General features: G+C 39.0%; 1 protein-coding gene across 1 annotated transcript in view; it reads left to right on the top strand.

Annotated features, from left to right (window-relative positions):
• The window catches only part of LOC150079381 (uncharacterized), a 195,909-nt gene that overhangs the window by 53,010 nt on the left and 124,222 nt on the right, over nucleotides 1-18,677 (top strand). Inside the window, exons 5-6 of the mRNA XM_090383046.1 lie at nucleotides 15,251-15,418; nucleotides 15,584-15,663. Of these exons, the coding sequence (XP_090239172.1) occupies nucleotides 15,251-15,418; nucleotides 15,584-15,663 (248 nt within the window). The remainder of the gene's footprint in view (nucleotides 1-15,250; nucleotides 15,419-15,583; nucleotides 15,664-18,677) is intronic.

Genomic DNA, 18,677 nt, shown 5'->3' with positions numbered 1-18,677 from the left:
TCCAAAATTTCCTATAGTTCCTCTTTCTGCGCTGTTTTGCCTTTTTCCAACCTTAGCATTGAAGTCCCCCATAATAATAGTGTAGTGGGTTTTCTGCTCATCTAGAAGATTCTCAATTTCAGTGTACATTTCTTCAACCTCTTCATCATCATGGCTTGATGTTGGTGCATAAATCATTATAATCTTTAGCTTGTACCTCTTAGAAATCTTGAGTATTTGCAGTTTGTACCAAATAAACAGCTGTTTGGAAGAAAAGTAACACTGAGAGCAGAAGAAAACCCAGTTTTTTAGATGCAGAGGAAGCAATATTTGTAATGTGCTTATGCCAAGTGGGATTAGAAGTTGGGGTAATTCCCAATAGTGATATATGATCTTGCTAGAAATCAGAGTATCATCAAGATAAGCAGAGGAATCTTTCTGCAAGATACCAGACAGAACTGAGTTTTAGGATTGAAATCAACTACATTATCTTTATCCCATTGGAGAATTACATGGAGATCAGCATTTAAGAAATTGGTAGTGGATATTTGAGAAGTTGAAGCTATTTGTGCAGGGCAGGGCAGGGTTTCTCAAACTGGAAGGTGGAATACAATGTGCTATCATCAGCAAATCTATGGGTACAATTTCCAGTCAATGGAAGAGGGTCATTAATATACAATAGGAGCAGAGGGGGAGAAAGAAGTGAACTTTGGGGAACGCCAGCATTAGTGGAAAAGTTAGAAGACAGAGAACCATCTATCATCACCAGCAGTAAGCGGTCAGAGAGAAAACTGGATACCCAATTACAAAAAAAAAAAAAAACAGTTGGCAAAACATAAGGTGGAAGCTTATTTAGAAGACGTTTATGCAAAATGATCAAAAGCCTTTTAAATGTCAAGAGCAACTGCTTGAGTTTCACTAAAGTTTTCTATTGAATTTGTCCACAGATAGGTAACATAAACCAGAATATCACCGTGGATCAACACTGACTGAATCCATACTGGCAATAATTGATTAGATGTAAGGTTTCTAGATAGTTTAAGAATTGGTTGTTAATTGATTTATCCATTACTTTAGAAAAATTAAAGTAATTGCAATGGGATGATAATTAGATGGGAGGGATTTGTTGCTCTTTTAGGAGATGACTGAATATGAGCAAATTTCCAAGCAGAAGGGAATAATAAAGTGAAAAAGGCAACACAGAACAGGGGTAAGTTCAGGAGCACAGGTTTTTGAGAACAAGTGGAGAAATACCATCAGGACATGGAGCTTTCTTAGCACTGAGATTATTCAAAATCCTTCTGACATTCTTTTGACAGAAGACCACAGGAGGCAGAGAATAGCGTGTATTAGGAATGGTAGGATGTGTTTTACCAAATTCATGAGTTAGAAGAAAAGTAGGATGCTAGTAGGTCAGTGTCAGCTTTATCTTTGGCTGAAGTGGCAATAGAACCATCTTGTTTTGACAGAGGTGGGAATAGAGATGGGAAAAATTTGTGGCCAATGGCTTTGTCAAGAGATCAGAATGCTCAACTACCATTTGGACAAGAAGCGAGCTTTGTTCTCTTAGCCTGTTCGAAATCTAGTTTGGACCAATTGACAACTGCTTTACAATTGTTGCAAGTTTTGGTGTAGGCAAGAAATGAAGCTGGAGATTTGGATCCAAGCCAATTGCGATATGCAACATCTTATCTTGAACAGCCTTAGCACATTTATTGGAAAACCAAGGTTTGGATAAAGGAAGAGATTAAGGTTCAGTGTGGAATAAAGGATATCATCCCTACAAGAATAATTTTGTTGACACAATCTGAGCTAACATTGACTCAGAAGATTTTAAAAAAGTAATCCAATCAAGGAAAAGAAGAATAGAATTCTTTCAGATCATCCCATTTTGCATTCTTGTAAGGCCAAACAGCACAAGGCTGAGAAATGCCACAAGAGAAAAGGCTCCATTAGATAAGAGACAATCACAAAGTTGTGATTTGAGGTGCTTAAAGAACCACCCACCTTGACTGTGCTCAAAAGAGTTGTTAGTGAGAAAAAGATCAAGAGGTTAGGACTGTCTGGTATTCTGGTAGGTAAATGAACGAGCTATGTGAAGTCATTAATAATTTTGAAAGCCTCAGCATTTTGACCAGCTGGGTCTGTGTGACTAGAAAACTGAAGCCAGCTGGAATTGTGAACATTAAAATTGCTAAGGAAAATTATCTCACCAATTAAGAAAGTTGGATTGGAGAAAGTCAAGTTTCAAAGAGAGAAAGTGATTAGTGATTAGTGGAGTTAGGAAGAACGGTGGGGGTAACAGATGAATTTAACAGAATTGGGTAGTGATTTTAAACCAGAGAAGATAAAAATTAAGAGATTCCAAATTACTGTCTCTGACAGAGAATATCAGGCAGACTTATACACAAGTACCAACTTTGAATCAAAATGAATTGTTCAACAAATAATTAGATCTTTTCGCAGATCTTTTGTTCTATTTGTTTCACCATTCCTGATGTATTCAGTAGTAAGAAAAGGTAGAGAGGACCTGTATGAAGTAATATAATTTTTGGAAATGGCGTACACATGGCAACAATATACCCAGCTCCTTGACAATGCACCCCACATACACCTTACTTGGACTCCCTCTTATAGGCAGCGAGATTATACACTAGCTGATCCAGAAGCCTCCTAGAGAGTTATTAATACATTTGGTCCAGTGGACTATCTAGTGGCCAGCCTGCAAACACCATTTTAGAGCTGTACCTTTGAAATTTGGAAAGATTAGATTTTGCCATGATGTCCATCATAACCTCAAAAGACATCAGTCATATTGCATGATGAAAGATATGGGAGGGTTGCCAGAGCTTTGCTCTGGAGACAAAACATGGGCCACTACTAAGCAAAGTGGTGGTATTGCACCAGTTGATGAGAATCAGCTACCACCCAGTATTGCCTGGTTATACAGAGGGGCGACATTCCTCCATGCTGTGTGGACACCACATCTCGATCCCTGTTTGTTTGTTCGCATGTGCATAGTCACCTCCGGTATGTTAGGTGCAATAGCTAACAGTCCCACCATTCTGATATATCACAACCACTTTTCTTTATAGTTGTTTGCTATATACTCATTGGACATTATAAGGTATAATGTGCTCCTACCTCCTTTTTGTTATTCCCATGTTTATGAGAGAGAGAGAGAGAGAGAGAGAGAGAGAGAGAGAGAGAGAGAGAGAGAATCTTTATTGCAACCTGAAATTAAGATGGCAACAGTGCACTTTATGTTGCAATTTACCTGTCACAGCACGCAGACCAGGGATTAACATGCAAAGAAACAGTGAGAGAAAATTACAAGCAAAGTAAAGAGTATTTACAAAAAAAAAAAAAAAAGTTAATAACATACAGAGATACAGCTCTCCATACCTACAGTTTGTAATTTACATGGCAGTTAATTCTTTTTGGGAAGCATCATCACAATACAATAGTCAAACCCGATGTTTGTACACATGAAAAGCATTTTATGTGAAACAACTTTGATAAAAATGTGTAACAGAAATAGCGCAAATTACATCGCTTCCTAAATGACGCTAATGCAGTCAGTAACGTTGATTCAGTAGAGTAAGTACTGAATCAACGTTACTGACTGCATTAGTGTCATTTAGGAAGTGAAGTAATTTCTCACGCCTGCTCCTTACTCAACTGAATCAACGTCGGTAACTGCATTAGCATCATTTATGAAGTGACATCATTTCCACCTGACATTTTCATTACCATTTGGTTTTGCTTCAATCAAAAAATGTAGTAGGTGCCACCAAAGATGTTTTCACATCCAAAAAAAAAATGAACATTATGCCGCTGCACAATTGGTAAGTCATCCCTACTGGATGACTTACCAATATTTCTAATTTGTTAAGTTTATTTAATCTTCTCCCAGTATTAGTGCATAAGTAATTATATGTAAGCTTCTTTGTGCTCTTAGTGATTTTAACATTACCATATAATAGTTTGTCCTGTGAGAACCTCTAGCAGGCCTTGTAACCCCCCCCCCCCCACCACCACACTTTTCAGCTTCTGCGTCTTCTGAATAGAAGCAGTGCAAGAATCAATTTCACCTCCAATTCATGGTACTATTAAACTATTAGTCTGTGCATTTCCTGAAACTAAAAGTTTTCTGAACCACTTAAAACTGCCTCAGTGGCATCAGTAAGTATTCCTGCATCCCTTCTATTTAAGTGTATCCCATCCCTCTAAAAATAGTCTCTCCTGTTAACAAGTTCATATCATGCCAAGAACAATTTTTACTGCATGAGCCTTGTACAATTTTTCCATGTCTGAATTACTTGGCAATGCTTTTATCATTTACTTCCTCCTGTGAAGCCAGAGCAAAATTGCAGACCATTTTAGTCCTAACTCAAACCTTTTTCAGTGTCACCTATTATATATGAAGTAAATCGTTAGATTGCCCATTCTTAATATCATTAATACTTACATGTACAACAGTATCGCTTTTTATGTAGAGGTATACAGCAATAGCTACTCCTGTCAGACCAGTGCCTTCTGCTCTTGGGTGTGCTGTTCGTTGTTTGAGAGTATGAGTTGGGCAGCTGGATATTTGATGAGCTCTCCCTCCCTGTTTTAACTCCTTCAAGGGCAACATCCATTTCCTCAAGCCTTCAGATTCTTCTAACAAAATGCTAAATTTCTGCTCAATTTCCTCTCCTCACATATAAAACACATGGGAATCTCCTGTGGCTCTGTTATGTCACACAACAGTTAGCTCTGCATTCATGCCACACACTATGCAAACAGTAAGAACCATTTTTTTTAGGAGAATTTTCCTCTGCAATTCGCTTTTGAACCAAGCCTCTCTCAGTGCTTTGATTTGCTGATTTCAGTTAAAATTTAAATTGAAAACTACAGTGCTGTACTCCAATACTGTTACAGTAATACTTAAGTACACTGAAAGGACAGAATTCATGGGATACCTGGGCAAAAACGACTGTCACCCCTCACACTAGTGGACAAACCCACTGTTTGGCAGGTATGTAGGTACGCTGCATTCACATAGACTGTAATTTGATGTCAGTATGGATAAACATCATGAGTAAACCGGCCTTGAAAGAGGGATGATAGTGAGTGTCCCACACATGGGTCACTCTGTCGCGGAGGTGGTACAGAAATTTCACTATCCCTGTTCGACTGTATCAAGAGTATCAGGAATATGACATTTCTGGAATAACGTCTCAGTGTGGGCAGCGCTGTGGGTGGAGAAGGGTGGTGGATGAACGTGGCTGTCGACGACTGTCTCGTGTTGTTTCAGATCGCCAAATAACCGCCAACTTCAGGGGAGGCACCAGAAACGTCATCAGGTGATCAATAGCCACATTAGTTTATGGGAGCCGCCAACCTACCAGAGTCCCATTGCTAACACCACTACACAGGACTCTGCCTCAGCTGAGTGAAAGAACACCGGCACTGGATGATTGGAGACAGGTCTTCTGGTCCGATGAGTTCTGTTTCCAGTTATTTCGAGTGGACAGGAGGGTGCGTATCTGGCAGAAACTGCACAAATCTATGCACATGTCATGTCAACAATAGTTCAGGCAGGTGGACTGTCGGTAATGGTCTGGGTGTATTTATCTGGCACACGTTGGGACCTCTGGTACATCTTGATGCATCTCTGGACTCTCCAGGTTACGTGTCCATCCTTGCAGACCATCTGCATCCCTTCATGGTCATCGTGAACCCACAGGTCAATGGACTCTTCCAACAGGACAATGTGCCTCCCCCACAGAGCCGTGGTGACTAGAATATGGTTCGAAGAGCATTCCGCAGATTTTACTACCACAGTGGAATGGCTTCTCCATTTACTGGACGTCAACCCTGTAGGACACCTTTGACATGCTGTGAAAAGGTCCATTCGAGCTTTGGAACCTCCACCCAGGAATGCGACGGAATTATGGACAAAGTGTGTTAGTTGTCTAATGGCACCAGGGGTTCCCCCATTTCGGCGTTGTGTACTCTATTTGTGTAGCTCAACTCTGTGAAGGCCAGAGATTTAAAAAGTGTGTGGGGAGTGGACGGATGTGTAGTGTTGTTTACTGTTGTTCTTCTGACCATTTAGCGTTGGGCCCCTGTTGGGACCCACTGTTACCGCAGGTCAGGTAACAGTGGATATTTTGAAGTGGATATTACCCCAGTAGATATTTTGAACTCTGGCAGGCCCTGCCACCTAGTTTCCAAAGATTTCAGTAGCAAGGGCCTATGTGAAAAAAAAAAAATAATAAAGGGGGTTAATGCTAGAACATAAAAGGCCAAGAGAAGTTTATGTAAGCATGATTTAAATTTGGATGTTATTAATTGATAAGTTGTGTGGGGGTGTACACTGCAAGTTATACAGAGTAGGGGGGGAGACTGAAGGCTGGGGACGATAGAGAAGGTGACCCCAGAAACTCAGTGAGGCAGGTCCATGCCTCACCAGGTGGAAGAAGGGGGTGAAAGGGGGAGGCAGGAACTAATCTCCTCCCCCGGCCTGGGAGGAGAGTAAAAGAAAACCAGGCTATAGTGCTCGGTTTGATTGCCAATGTGGCTTGTGGCAGAAAAGCTGCTGGTGTTTCCAGTGTCTGGGTTTGGAGTCTTGAGTGGGATCAGGTACTGGTTGATCTTGCCTGCAGATTCAGTTGCAGGTATCAGCCCTGATGGAACTTGGATGAAGGGAACATGAATGGTACTTCAGGGATAAATTTCTTTGTAATTGCTCCCCAAGCGAGAAAGTACCTTTTCTCTGTCTTGCCATTGATTGCTGGGTTGGTGGTGAATCCAGTGGTTGTAGAGGAGATTCCTTTGAACAGATGATACAACATGCCGCATCTAATTATTTCAAGGTCTAGAGGGAGGACTTGGAGAGCAGCAGTGCTCACCATGCAGCAATGCAGCAAGCTCTGGTGATGATAAATAGTATTTCTCTTTGAATGGTGGCTAATTTCTTCTGATTTGTGACAATAGTTGCCCGGTGATACAAGACCCCTGCAGCATATGAGATGGCTGGAATAAAGACTGCTTTGTAAAACAGGGCTAGGTACGTCGGTTTAGACCCCAGTCCCTGCAGGTGACCCATGCTACCAAAGCTGTGTGATTTCTTATCTTCTCTTGGATATACTGTAGGTTTGGGAAGAAGGACAGTTTTGAGTCCAGGATTACATCAAGGTGCTTAAGCTGGGTGCAGTGCTTGATGGTTGTGGCATTGTCAAATCGTGCTGGGTAGCCCACTCTTGGAGGAGCCAGAATGCTCGGTTAGCAGAAATTTCAAGCTGGGCTCTTGAGCTGGCAGGCACGGAAAGGATCAAATCATCTGCATAGGCTTGGGACTTAACACCCAAGATCTTGATTTAGGAACTCATCCAGGACCATGTTCCAGAAAGTTGGTCCTAGGACTGAGCTCTGTGAACATCCCCTGTGGATCTTTCTGATCACCCTGGAGTAGGGAGCCTCTACACTCACAGATCTGTAACATAGATTGCTTTTAATGCAGGAGTAGAGATTTTGAGGAATCTGTGTTTGCCCGAGCCTGCCAAGGACGCTCAGCCACCAAAGTGAGTCAAACGCCCCAGCAAAGTCGACTGAAATTACAAGGAAGTATTTTTCAGGTGTGGATTGAGCAGATGTTATCAGGTTATTTAGTGCGTCTACTGTCAAGTGCCACTGTAGGGTTGTGTTTGTATAATACCTGTGAATTCTGAAGATGATGAATCTCTCAAAGAGTTTGCTGAGAACAGTTAGGAGGGCGATTGGTCTGTATGATGTTGGCTATTGTGGCAGTTTATTCGGATTCTTGAGGAGAAGTCGAAGATTAGCTGTCTTCCAACCATGTGGAAAGGATCCTTTTGTCAGACAGTGGTTGAAAAGGTTCAGCAGTAAGTATGGCTTGTAGTCTGCCTCTTCTGGCCGACCGGGCTAGCCAGGTGGGTAAGGTGCCTGCCTGGCAACCCAAAGGTCGCGGGTTCGAATCCCGCCTCGGGCTTGGATCAAAGTACTGCAAAAAACCTTGGGAGGTGCAATATGGCCACAGAAGCCGATGCGCCAACAACTACCAAATCAAATCAAATCAAGCCTCTTCTGACAATCTCAGGCTCCAAAAGGTCAGGACCTGGGCATTTCCTGTCCTTGAGTTTCAATACTGCTTGATGAAGTTCCTCCAGGGTGAAGGGCTCTTCGATTTCCTGCCTGGTGTAGCACTCATTGGAGGCACACAGTTGGGCTTGTATTAGTGTGAGGTCAGAGATTGGTGGCTGGAAAATGGTATTCGGTTTATTATTAATTGACTGCTCCCAGGTAGTGGTTATTATGCCTTGTGGTGTGAGAGTGGTTGTCAGAACCTCTCCCCTGGGGAGTTTATTGGTGGTAATTTTATATACAACCCCCCCAAGGGTCGGTGTTCCCAGTCAATGCGACCAGATGCTCCGAAGATGTCCTTTTCCTTTGGCAGATTAGAGCGTATAGGTGTTCCTGACTATTCTATATTGTTGTCTCAAGACCTCTGCCTATGGCTGCGGCCATGATCTCCTTGCTCTTTGGAAAGCTTTCCTTTTACTATTTACCTCTCTGCAGAGGCACTGCAGCTCTAGGGACTACCAGGGAACAGCGCTGGGGAGCAGATTTTTTCGTTTAAAGGTTGTGGTACAGCAACCACTGAATCCCAAACTCTGTTCAGTGTTGAGTTTGGGATTCAGTGGTTGCTGTTGGATTCTAGATATTTGGAAGGTTATGGCCTGGTGGTCCAGGCCTCCTGGGCACACCAACCAGAGGTGTAGCCAGCCATCTGTCTGCTAGCCAGGATGATATCAATATTTGATCCCCAGAGAGTGGATGAAAATGTTGGCAAATTGTGTGGCCTATTTAATATGGTAAGCTGTGAATTGGAGATAAACTCTTCCAATCGCTGCCCATTGCAGGTGCCACTATGGTCATCAGACCCCGCAAACCAAGAAGGAGAGCGGCAGTTTATATCAGCCCCCACGATAATTTTCTCATTGAGAAAGAGGGCCACTGTTTTCCTGATAGTTTATTGTTGGTAGAATATCCTCTCCAGGTCTGTTATATATAGAAACCACATAAAAGGTTCCAAGGGAACCTATGACATGCAGGCACACTGCCCAGGATATGCAGAGACCTGATATCTTGGTGGTGGTGAGTTCTGGGTTCCTGACCACAATTGCCGCCCAGGGAGTTTTATTATCTGCTTGGATTATTTTGTATGCAAGTGGGTAACCCTGCACCTGCTTGGCATGGGTATAAGGTTCTTGAAGGATCATGATGTTGATATTTTCCTCATTTATAATTACTTTTAGCTGGTCTTGAACTACCTTGGCCCACTACGCATTAAGTTGGATGAATTTGATCTCTTGGGTGTTGAACTGTTTAAGGCGTAGGCCCATAATCGGTTCTACTTTGTTGTGCTCACTTTCCACTTAGATAAACTGGACAACTGTTGTCTCTTATTGAGTGATTATGAGGAAGTTTTGAGCTTTTGCAGTTTGTGCAGACAGGCTCACTGGTTTTGTTGGGGCAGTCCTTATAACTGATGTCCCTTCTGGGCACAGTGGCCACACACCTGCACTCAGGCTGAATTCAGCCTGAGTACAGATGTGTGTGGTGTGGCCAAACCTGCAGCAACGTGAAACACTTTGGGACAGCCACGTGTTCTTTAAAATGATGGCTGCCCCAGTCTATATATATTCTGTCTTGATTTTTTATTGTATTCCAAGCTGGGGGGGGGGGTTAACTCAACGACCCAGGAATAATGGACAGCGGTGTAGCAAGCATGGATGGAAATATCTGTGAAATGCTTTCGTGAACTAGTGGACTCAGTGCCTCCCCACGTGACTGCCCTAATCCAGGCGAAAGGTGGACCTACCCGTTACTAGGTAGGTATCCCATGGTTTCTGTCCGCTCGGAGTACAATATTAATACTACACTATTTCCAGTTACTACAGTAGTATTTGCATAGATAGAATAAAATTTAATTAAATAATGTAATTACATTATAAGTTTATAATTTATGAACATTATAAATATTCTTATAATATTAGTTATACATCTACAGAATTATACTTTGCAGATAACAAGGCTTGCACTGTGACCTGGATTGTCCAGAATATATTTCAATACATTCCCTCTCCTTCCCATACACACAACAAAGACTTGCCCTGCCCAGTCTGTGGCTGTGATTATACACTCCATTACTGCTGAGCAATACTCACACCAGTAATGGCAAAAAAGAATTGGGAATAAAGTCCATTAACAGATGCCAAAACTGGCCTGTCTTACAGACACTCAACTCAAAAGAACATACCAGCCATGATGTTCTGTCCAGTTTCACATGTCCTAATTGTAGGTATGCTATGTCAATGAGGTTTTGGTAATCTGTCCCCTTGGCAGAGAAATCATAGATTGCTTTCACATGTTTTTCAATAACCTAGATGTCTACCTTGGAACCTGAGATTGAGAAGCTGCACCGAGGTCAAAGCTGGTATTACAAATAAAGAAGTTCTGACATGCTAGGATAAGCGCATTAAATCCTGAGGGAAATACTCTGAAGGTACTCTGTTTTTAAATATGTTCTCATAACTTTTTATACATTTCATAATCACTAACAAGAGAATTGTACAAGATTTGATTTTATTTTATATTAAATATTTACTCATAAATCGAATACAGTAGAACCTCAAATCTGGAAACCTTGGAAGTTGGTGCTTGCTAGATATTTGATGCTTAATATTATTGTGTGGAACTGATGGTGGGAAAATTCGTAGATCATCAACTAGCATAGAAAGGTTATGCAGTGTTCCAGTGGGTCATGAAATAGTGTTGTCACACTATAAAATTAATGAAATAAAAATATTAAACATCACATTCAAGAATTAGCTAAAAATAAAAAACTGCTGTGGTGATAATTGTAAATTATATATAACAACAGGAAATTTTGTTTGACACTGAGAACCATGTAATTCTCAAACTCATACTATGTTGCAAACAGTGTATTTGTATCATACTGTGTTATCTGTAATGATTTAATCGTCTGATGTCTGTCTGTCTCATTTGAGAGCAGTCTTATCAGTTCTGACAGCTACTGTCATTCACACTGTACAATATGAAAAGCAAGCAAGTTTTTCTAATTATAACTTAAGACTCAGAATGTGATGCTCAGAAAAGTGTGCCAAACTTAGAAATACATGAACAGTGTATTTAATTAGCAAACAAGTTTTTGTATCATACCAACAGATATCTCATAATGTGATTATTAGTGAACTATTTATGGCACTGTTTCCCAACCTGTGGTCTGCTGGACTTAACAGTAAAACAGCTCCTCTCCTGCAACAGTTTCATTAAGTGATGGGAATGATAGAGGTATACCTATAACAATAGTGATACACGTACCAACCTTAAGTATGAGTACATGCCACTGTATTTAAATAATAGTTAAAGGTGTTTTTGTGTGGTGTGTATAGGGTTTTTTTTTTTTTTTTTTTTATGCTCTAACCCAAATATAAAAATGATCTCTCCTGAAAAGAGGTTGGGAAACAAAAATAAGATTAAATACATTTTGGTAAAAAGTTTATCCATCTCATTCACATGTGCAATAGTTCTCTCTTTGATTCTAGCATTCACACACCACAATTAATTACAGTGTGCTGGACTTGTAATCTGCAATGACCATCCAAACGTTTCAGAAGATTAACTGGTATGCTTATAGCTTAATTTAAAAGCTGATGTTTTTTATTTTTTCGATTCGAGCACTATTTTTGTATAGATGAACACACCAGATTTTATTTTTTATCTGAGCTCCTCAGGAGAAGCTCTGTCAGCAGGACTTTGACTGCTATGCAAAGTGACACATGCCAAACTAAATCAAAGAGTTTGAATGACAAAGGGATATGTGTTGCTTCTGCATGTTTTCCATGATTGGACATAATTTACAGCTGTCATATGATTGCCAATACTTTTATTTGTGGAAACGCTACCATTCAGCAAAGTGATGACTTATAGACTGATTACTAGGTTATAAAGATATTTTTGTATTTGTGTTTTTGTGTGGGCAGCTCCTAGAACAAAAGTTCATCTCTGCCTTGTTGCTCTGTTCAGTTTTTACAGATGCTGTCAAGGTAAGGCCAGTGTGTGTGTCATGTAGTGAAAAAAAAAAAGAAGTGTTCATCCTGCACAGGATTGGGTCTCATGCCAGTTGAATGGGATAGTGGAAGAGGAAGAAAATTTTCTGTGAGCTTAAGTGTGTGTTCTGTAGTGTAGTGTAGTGTAGTGTTGTGTTTTGGCCTTTTGGTTACCAAGAAGCAGCAATCATCCCTACTTGTGGGAAGACAGGGCCTTCCCTGCTATCTGCCTGCCCTCCTCCATGGGAAACGAGTTTCCCAGGGAGGAAAAGAAAATAAGTGCAAAGTGAAGAGGGGAAAGGAGAAGAGAGGAATAGGACTCCCCAATCCAGGATAATTATTAGAGGAGGGGAAAAAATAAAATAATAATAAAAATAAAAATAACAGAGAGAGAGAGAGAGAGAGAGAGAGAGAGAGAGAGAGAGAGAAAGGGGGGGGGGGGGTTGCTAACCTGGGGAGCCCCAGCCCAGGGCAGAGCGCACGAGAGAGAGAGAATAAAAATAAATAATAGTAATAAATAAATAAAAATAATTTTGATCCTGCACCCCCAGCTGTGGAGTGAAAGAAGCGATGACCAGGGTGTAGACAACAGTGTTTAAAAAAAATATATATATATATGAGAATGCTACCTCCTTTATTAGACTAGACTAGACAAAGACAGTAGCAAATTTAAAATTGAGAAAGGAGTTCAACAAGGAGGCACAATATCTCCGAAGTTGTTTACTGCTGCCCTTGAGGAAGCTCTCGGAAGAATAGACTGGTCGCAGAAAGGAATCAATGCGAATGGAGAGTACCTAAACCATTTACAATTTGCTGATGACATTGTGATCATAAGTCATGATCCCGAAGAATGAGAGGAAAATCTTAATCAGTTATGCAGAGTTAATAAGGATTTCGGACTAAAGATGAATATGGTTAAAACAAAAGTAATGAAGAACAAGTATGCCGTAGAAAGGGTTATAATCATTGAAAAAGTGAATTCATAAACTTATCTTGGACAAGTCATTAGCTGTAATAATGATAAATGGCTGGAAGTCAAGAGAAGAATAAATTTTGGATGGATAGCATTCAGGAAATAAGTCACATACTGAGGAGCAATATCACAATTTGTCTGAAACGTGAAATAATGAACCAATGTATACTCCCCACCATGACTTATGGAAGTGAAACTTGGACACTCACCAAAAGAATGGAAGAGAAGCTGAGAATTACACAGCAAAGAACAGAACAGATTATATTGGGAATCAGACTGTTAGATAAGAAGAGAAACACATGGGTTAATCAGCAAACTCAAGTAAAGGACATTCTTATCAAAACTGAAGAACTAAAATGGTCTTGGGCAGGACACATAGCTCGAAGACATGATGACAGATGGACTAAGAAAATAACAGAATGGTACCCAAGAGGAGCTAGAAGAAAACCTGGAAGACAACAATGGAGATGGACAGATGAAATTCCTGATTTATAGATAGTAAATGGATGGTCGTTGCACAAAACAGAAGGAACTGGAAAGTTGCTGGAGAGGCCTTCATCCTGCAGTGAATTGAAAATGGCTGATGATGATACTTTCCTCAATATCATTGATAAATATACAAAACAACAATGGGCCCAACACCGAATCCTGAGGGACACTACTAATAACATTAGTCCACATAGAGCAGGACCCATTGATTACCACTTCTGTCTTCTCCCACTCAAACATCCTTTTATACATTTTAGCAACATGCCCTTAATGCCATAATGCTCCTCGTACAGTAGTCTTCCATGTGGAACGTTATCAAAAGCTTTCCTGAAATCCAAGTATATGATATCAAAATTATTTTTTGCATCCAGTTCCTTTGTGACCACATCATAGTATCCAATCAAATTGGTCAGACAAGACTTCCTCTTGACAAACCATGCTGTGTTGTCCAGATGATCCTGCAATGCTTCTTTAACCAGTGACTCCATTATTTTCCCTGGAACAGAAGTCAAACTAACAGGTCTGTAATTACTTGTATCACCCTTTGTGAATTGGAGATTCATTTGCACATCTCCAGTTCGTGGGGACTTCCCCCGAGTTCAAGAATCTTTCATAATTATGGCTAAGGGTTTGCATACTTCCTTTGCCACCTCCTTTAATATAATTGGATAGATCCTATCTACCCCAGGTGCCTTTCTTATGTTTATCTTCAACAATTTCTCCTCCTCTTTGCTCTCAGTTATTACAAAATCATTTAACTCCCTGTTAGAGTTTGATGAACATCTGGTCCTCTCATCCTTGAAGAACTCATGTGTGAATGTAGATGCAAAATACTCATTTAGTTTGGCAGCTATCTGAGAATGATCATCTACAGTGAAACCATTGATATCAAATGGACCAATCTGATTCTCATCCCCTTCCTTTTAAAGTTTATGTAAGTAAAGAAATCTTTGCTTTTTTTCTTTATATCTTTTGTCAAAGATTTTTCATAATGTGTCTTTGCTTGCCTATCCTCCTTTGTGACTTGATTACAGACTAGCTTGTGTCTACCATAGACTTCTATGTCGCCCAACAATTTATGTGCATCCTATGCATTTTTCTTCTCTGCCACCAGTCTCATTAGTCCATCTGACATCCATTTGGGCCTAAACCCAGAGCAGTATTTCTTAGTTGGAACAAAAAGCCTAATAACTTCCAAAATTACTTCCTTGAATGCTTGCCATTTAGAATTTTTTGTTAGTGACATCATCAGTTGGTCCCACTGTATAGAACTTAAAAAATCTCTGAGACCACTGTAATCACCTTTACGAAAGCAAAAACCCTTCCTTTACCCCTGATGGTAGTTACATCTCTAAGTAAATCCCACATCAGTATACTGTGATCACTGCTCCCTAGTGGTTCCTTTATGTATACTCTCCTCTCCTGACTTCTAAACTATTTGTTGCTCATAAATTGTGGTTGCTGTGTGAAAGGTTTATTTATTTGATTTTGGGATACATAAAGCAAAAAAAAAAAGATTTATTGAATTACTTTAATTAAATCTATACTTTAAGAGAAACATTTAATTTGAAATTAGGCAAATTTGACATGTGGTAGTATTACACAACTCTGAAATAAGGAAATCACGTTTTTTTGTTTTGTTTTTATCCTGTTAATCCTTCAGGCAGATTCATCCCATAATGTACCATCCATCCCAATGCTTAAGCTGTCTTCACAAAAATTTCCATCATTAAAGCCAAAAGAGACATTTTCAGCAGGGTCCCATAAAAAAGCTGGATCGACTGAGCAGCAACAATTTTTGAAAACAAAATTAGATGAGCTTCCCGAAAAGGTACAATTTCTTTGTATTGCACTTATTATATTTACTATTTAACTCATCTGTGTTTAAGAAAACCTCATAAAGAAAAGTTGTTATCGTTAAGTCATATTTAACTTTTTTTTTTTTTTTTTTTTGTTTTTTTAATCAATTCTAGTTTTTTTTTTTTTTTTAATTCAGGAATTTGTGAAGATTGATTCAGCAGCAGCCCATAAATTAGTACTTACAGAGCATCAAAAAGAGTTACGGAAAAGAAAGAGGTGAATTTTTTATTTTATTTTCTAATTTTTTTACTTGTAATCCTTTGAACAGAAATCCAGTGATTAAGAATATATACTCTGGTATTCAAAGAAAGTGCATCACACCTTAAAATTGTAATTGTCGTCCGAATAACTTAAGTATATGGCAATATTTCTTACAGATTGCATCAGATATGATTGACATGTATAGGTGATGACATATTGCATCAGCTGTTACTTTGAGCTATATAAGCACGTGCTGCAAGAGTTGTAGTCATTCCTTGCTTGTGTCAGGATGGCAGGTTACGTGCAGTTGACACCACGAAGAAAGAGTGCTATTGTTGCTTTATGTGATGAAAGATGTTCTTCTCGTAATATTGCTTATAGAGTGTCTTGTAATCAGTTGACAGTGAGTAGATTTCTTTCCAACTCAAGAATACTGGTTCTGCTGATAGGAAAAAAGGAACCAGACATAAACGAGTCTCCACGCAAAACAGGACCGCTTTTTGAAGCACTTATGCCTGAAAAACCGTAAAGATTCTTCGTGTGAGCTGAAAAGAGAATGGGAAGTACATACAGGAGTGGTAGCAAGTGCAATAACAGTCAGGAAATGCCTCTTCAAAAATGGACTTGTAGCCCATCAAGAAAAGGATGCAAGGAGAAATTGAAGCACTGATTCTGCAGTTATTGGAGCAAGCCTACAAAAAGCACCACAACCCATACAAGGCCTACATTGATTACCACAATGCCTTCAACTCCATGCCCCATAGCTGGCTGATAGAGGCACTGAAGATCTACAAAGTCCACCTGACACTGACACACTTCCTAGAAGCAACCATGGCAAAATGGGAGAACTACCATCAGAGTCAGGAACATCACAACCAGACAGATACCCATCAGAAGAAGAATTTTCCAGGGAAATGCCCTGAGCCCACTATGATTCTGTGTAGCACTTAAGCCACTGTTCACCATATTCAATAACAGCAAGTGTAGATATACCTTAAAAAGGGGAGGAAGAACCTGTATGCCATAACTGAGAATCAATTCCAATAGCTACTCTGGATCACTGAAGGGTTCAGAACTGACATCAGGATGCAGTTTGGCCTAGACTGGGGGTTCACAAATGTTTAGAGAAGTGGGCGACATATGAATTTTTGGAATATTTGGTGGACCAGAGAAAATTCCTAATTACTGAAAACTACATTCTCTGCATAACTTTGATGCTATGTAGAGAAACAAATTTTATACCTTCCTGTAACTACAGATTCAAAAATAAATGATGGATATGTAATAAAAAATATACCGGTTTGTTTATATCAAATTTTAATTTTTACTTATTTATTGTACTAATCACAGAAATACAGTAAGTAATACAACAAAATTAATTATTACTTATTTATCGCACTAATCACAAAAATACAGTTTTTTAATACAGTAGACTGTCGAAATAATGGCACATTGAGATCAGATATTTATATACAGCGCAGATGTCTTGCAGTACTGAAAAACGAAAATAGCAAAGCACATGATTACTGTATTTTCACCATTTTATCAAGTGAGCATTTTGAAAATGTTCACCATTTTCAAAGTGAATTCTGTACTGATATTTATTTTATATCATGGATTATACAACTGTTTTACATTTATTTTAAATTAAAAACCCCTCACTATGGCTCCTAAAGTTAATAAACCTCATACAAAGAAGAAAAGAACAACAGCATTAAAGCTTAGTGACAAACTTGATGTAATTCAAACTATTACATTAGGAACACCAGGAATGTTAATTCATATACCCATGTCTATTGTGTCTGTAAATTGTGTGTGTTCTCTTCTCGATTTGCCTGTTTTGCTGGATGAAAAATCCCATTTTCTGTGGGAAAGCCTTGATATCTATGCCTGAGACCCACTAACTCAGCCATGGAGTGAAAAATGTCCATAAAAGTTCCTTACATCATCGACATGATTTGAACCCAGGCCTTTTCCACCTGGTGTGGGGAGGACGGTGACGATACCACTGGCTACTCGTGCAGACTAAACTTGATATAATAAAGAAAATAAGCAGAAGTGCATTAATCTCAGAATATAACATTGGATTATCAACATGTTTGTTTTTTTATGTGCAGTTAATAAGATTGCATTCTTAATCTCTGTTTCTAATTTGGCCTCATTATTTCTGCATTAAATACATTGAAAATAAAACTTTCTAGAAAACGGAAAAATCGAAATAACAGCACTTTGATTCCCCGAAAGTGCTGTTATTTTGAGTCTGCTGTACAACAAAATTAATTATTACTTATTTATTGTACTAATCACAAAATACAGTTAGTAATACAACAAAATTATAATTAATGCGATGAATGTGGTTGTAGAGTGTAACTAAGTTTCTTAATATTGGGTTTTAAAGTACTACTTAGTTCCAGTCCTTAAAAAGTCATGTAAATGCAGGTCAGTTAGACGTGATTGTATTTTTGATTTTACATATTTCATCTTTGAAAAAGTCTGCTCAGATATAAATGCACTTCTGAAAATTGATATAACCTTTTGCAAAATTTTTAATTTTTGGATAATCTGACTCAGATAATTTTGAATAAAATTGAATTAGATTTTCATTTTTAAATATTGTCTTCAATGCATCATTAGATTGAAGATCTACCAACTCTAATTGTAAATTTAATCAACATCGTTGATGGGCACTTCAAATGGATTTTGAAAAAGGTGAAACCCCTTTGAATTATTTTTAAAATTAGAAAATCCAGCTGCAAAATTTGCCTGCAACATACTAACATTTTGAACAAAATTTTCAATGGAAAAATTACAACTAGACACGTTTTTAGATAAATTATTGCAACATGGAAAATGTGAAAAATTATTCCGAAGTAGTTGACTTTTAAATAACTCCAGTTTTATTTCAAATGCTTTGACATTATAATACAATTCATTGACAAGTTTGTCTTGTCCTTGTAGTTTCATATTAAGAAAATTCAGGTGTTCACGTAATCTGTTAAGAAAGAAAGGTTCCACAACCATTTGAGACC

This window comes from Mastigoproctus giganteus, chromosome 10, assembly GCF_048544385.1.
Source record: "Mastigoproctus giganteus isolate SK-2022 chromosome 10, ASM4854438v1, whole genome shotgun sequence".
NCBI lineage: Eukaryota > Metazoa > Arthropoda > Arachnida > Uropygi > Thelyphonidae > Mastigoproctus > Mastigoproctus giganteus.
This window is presented reverse-complemented; position numbering and strand designations above follow the sequence as displayed.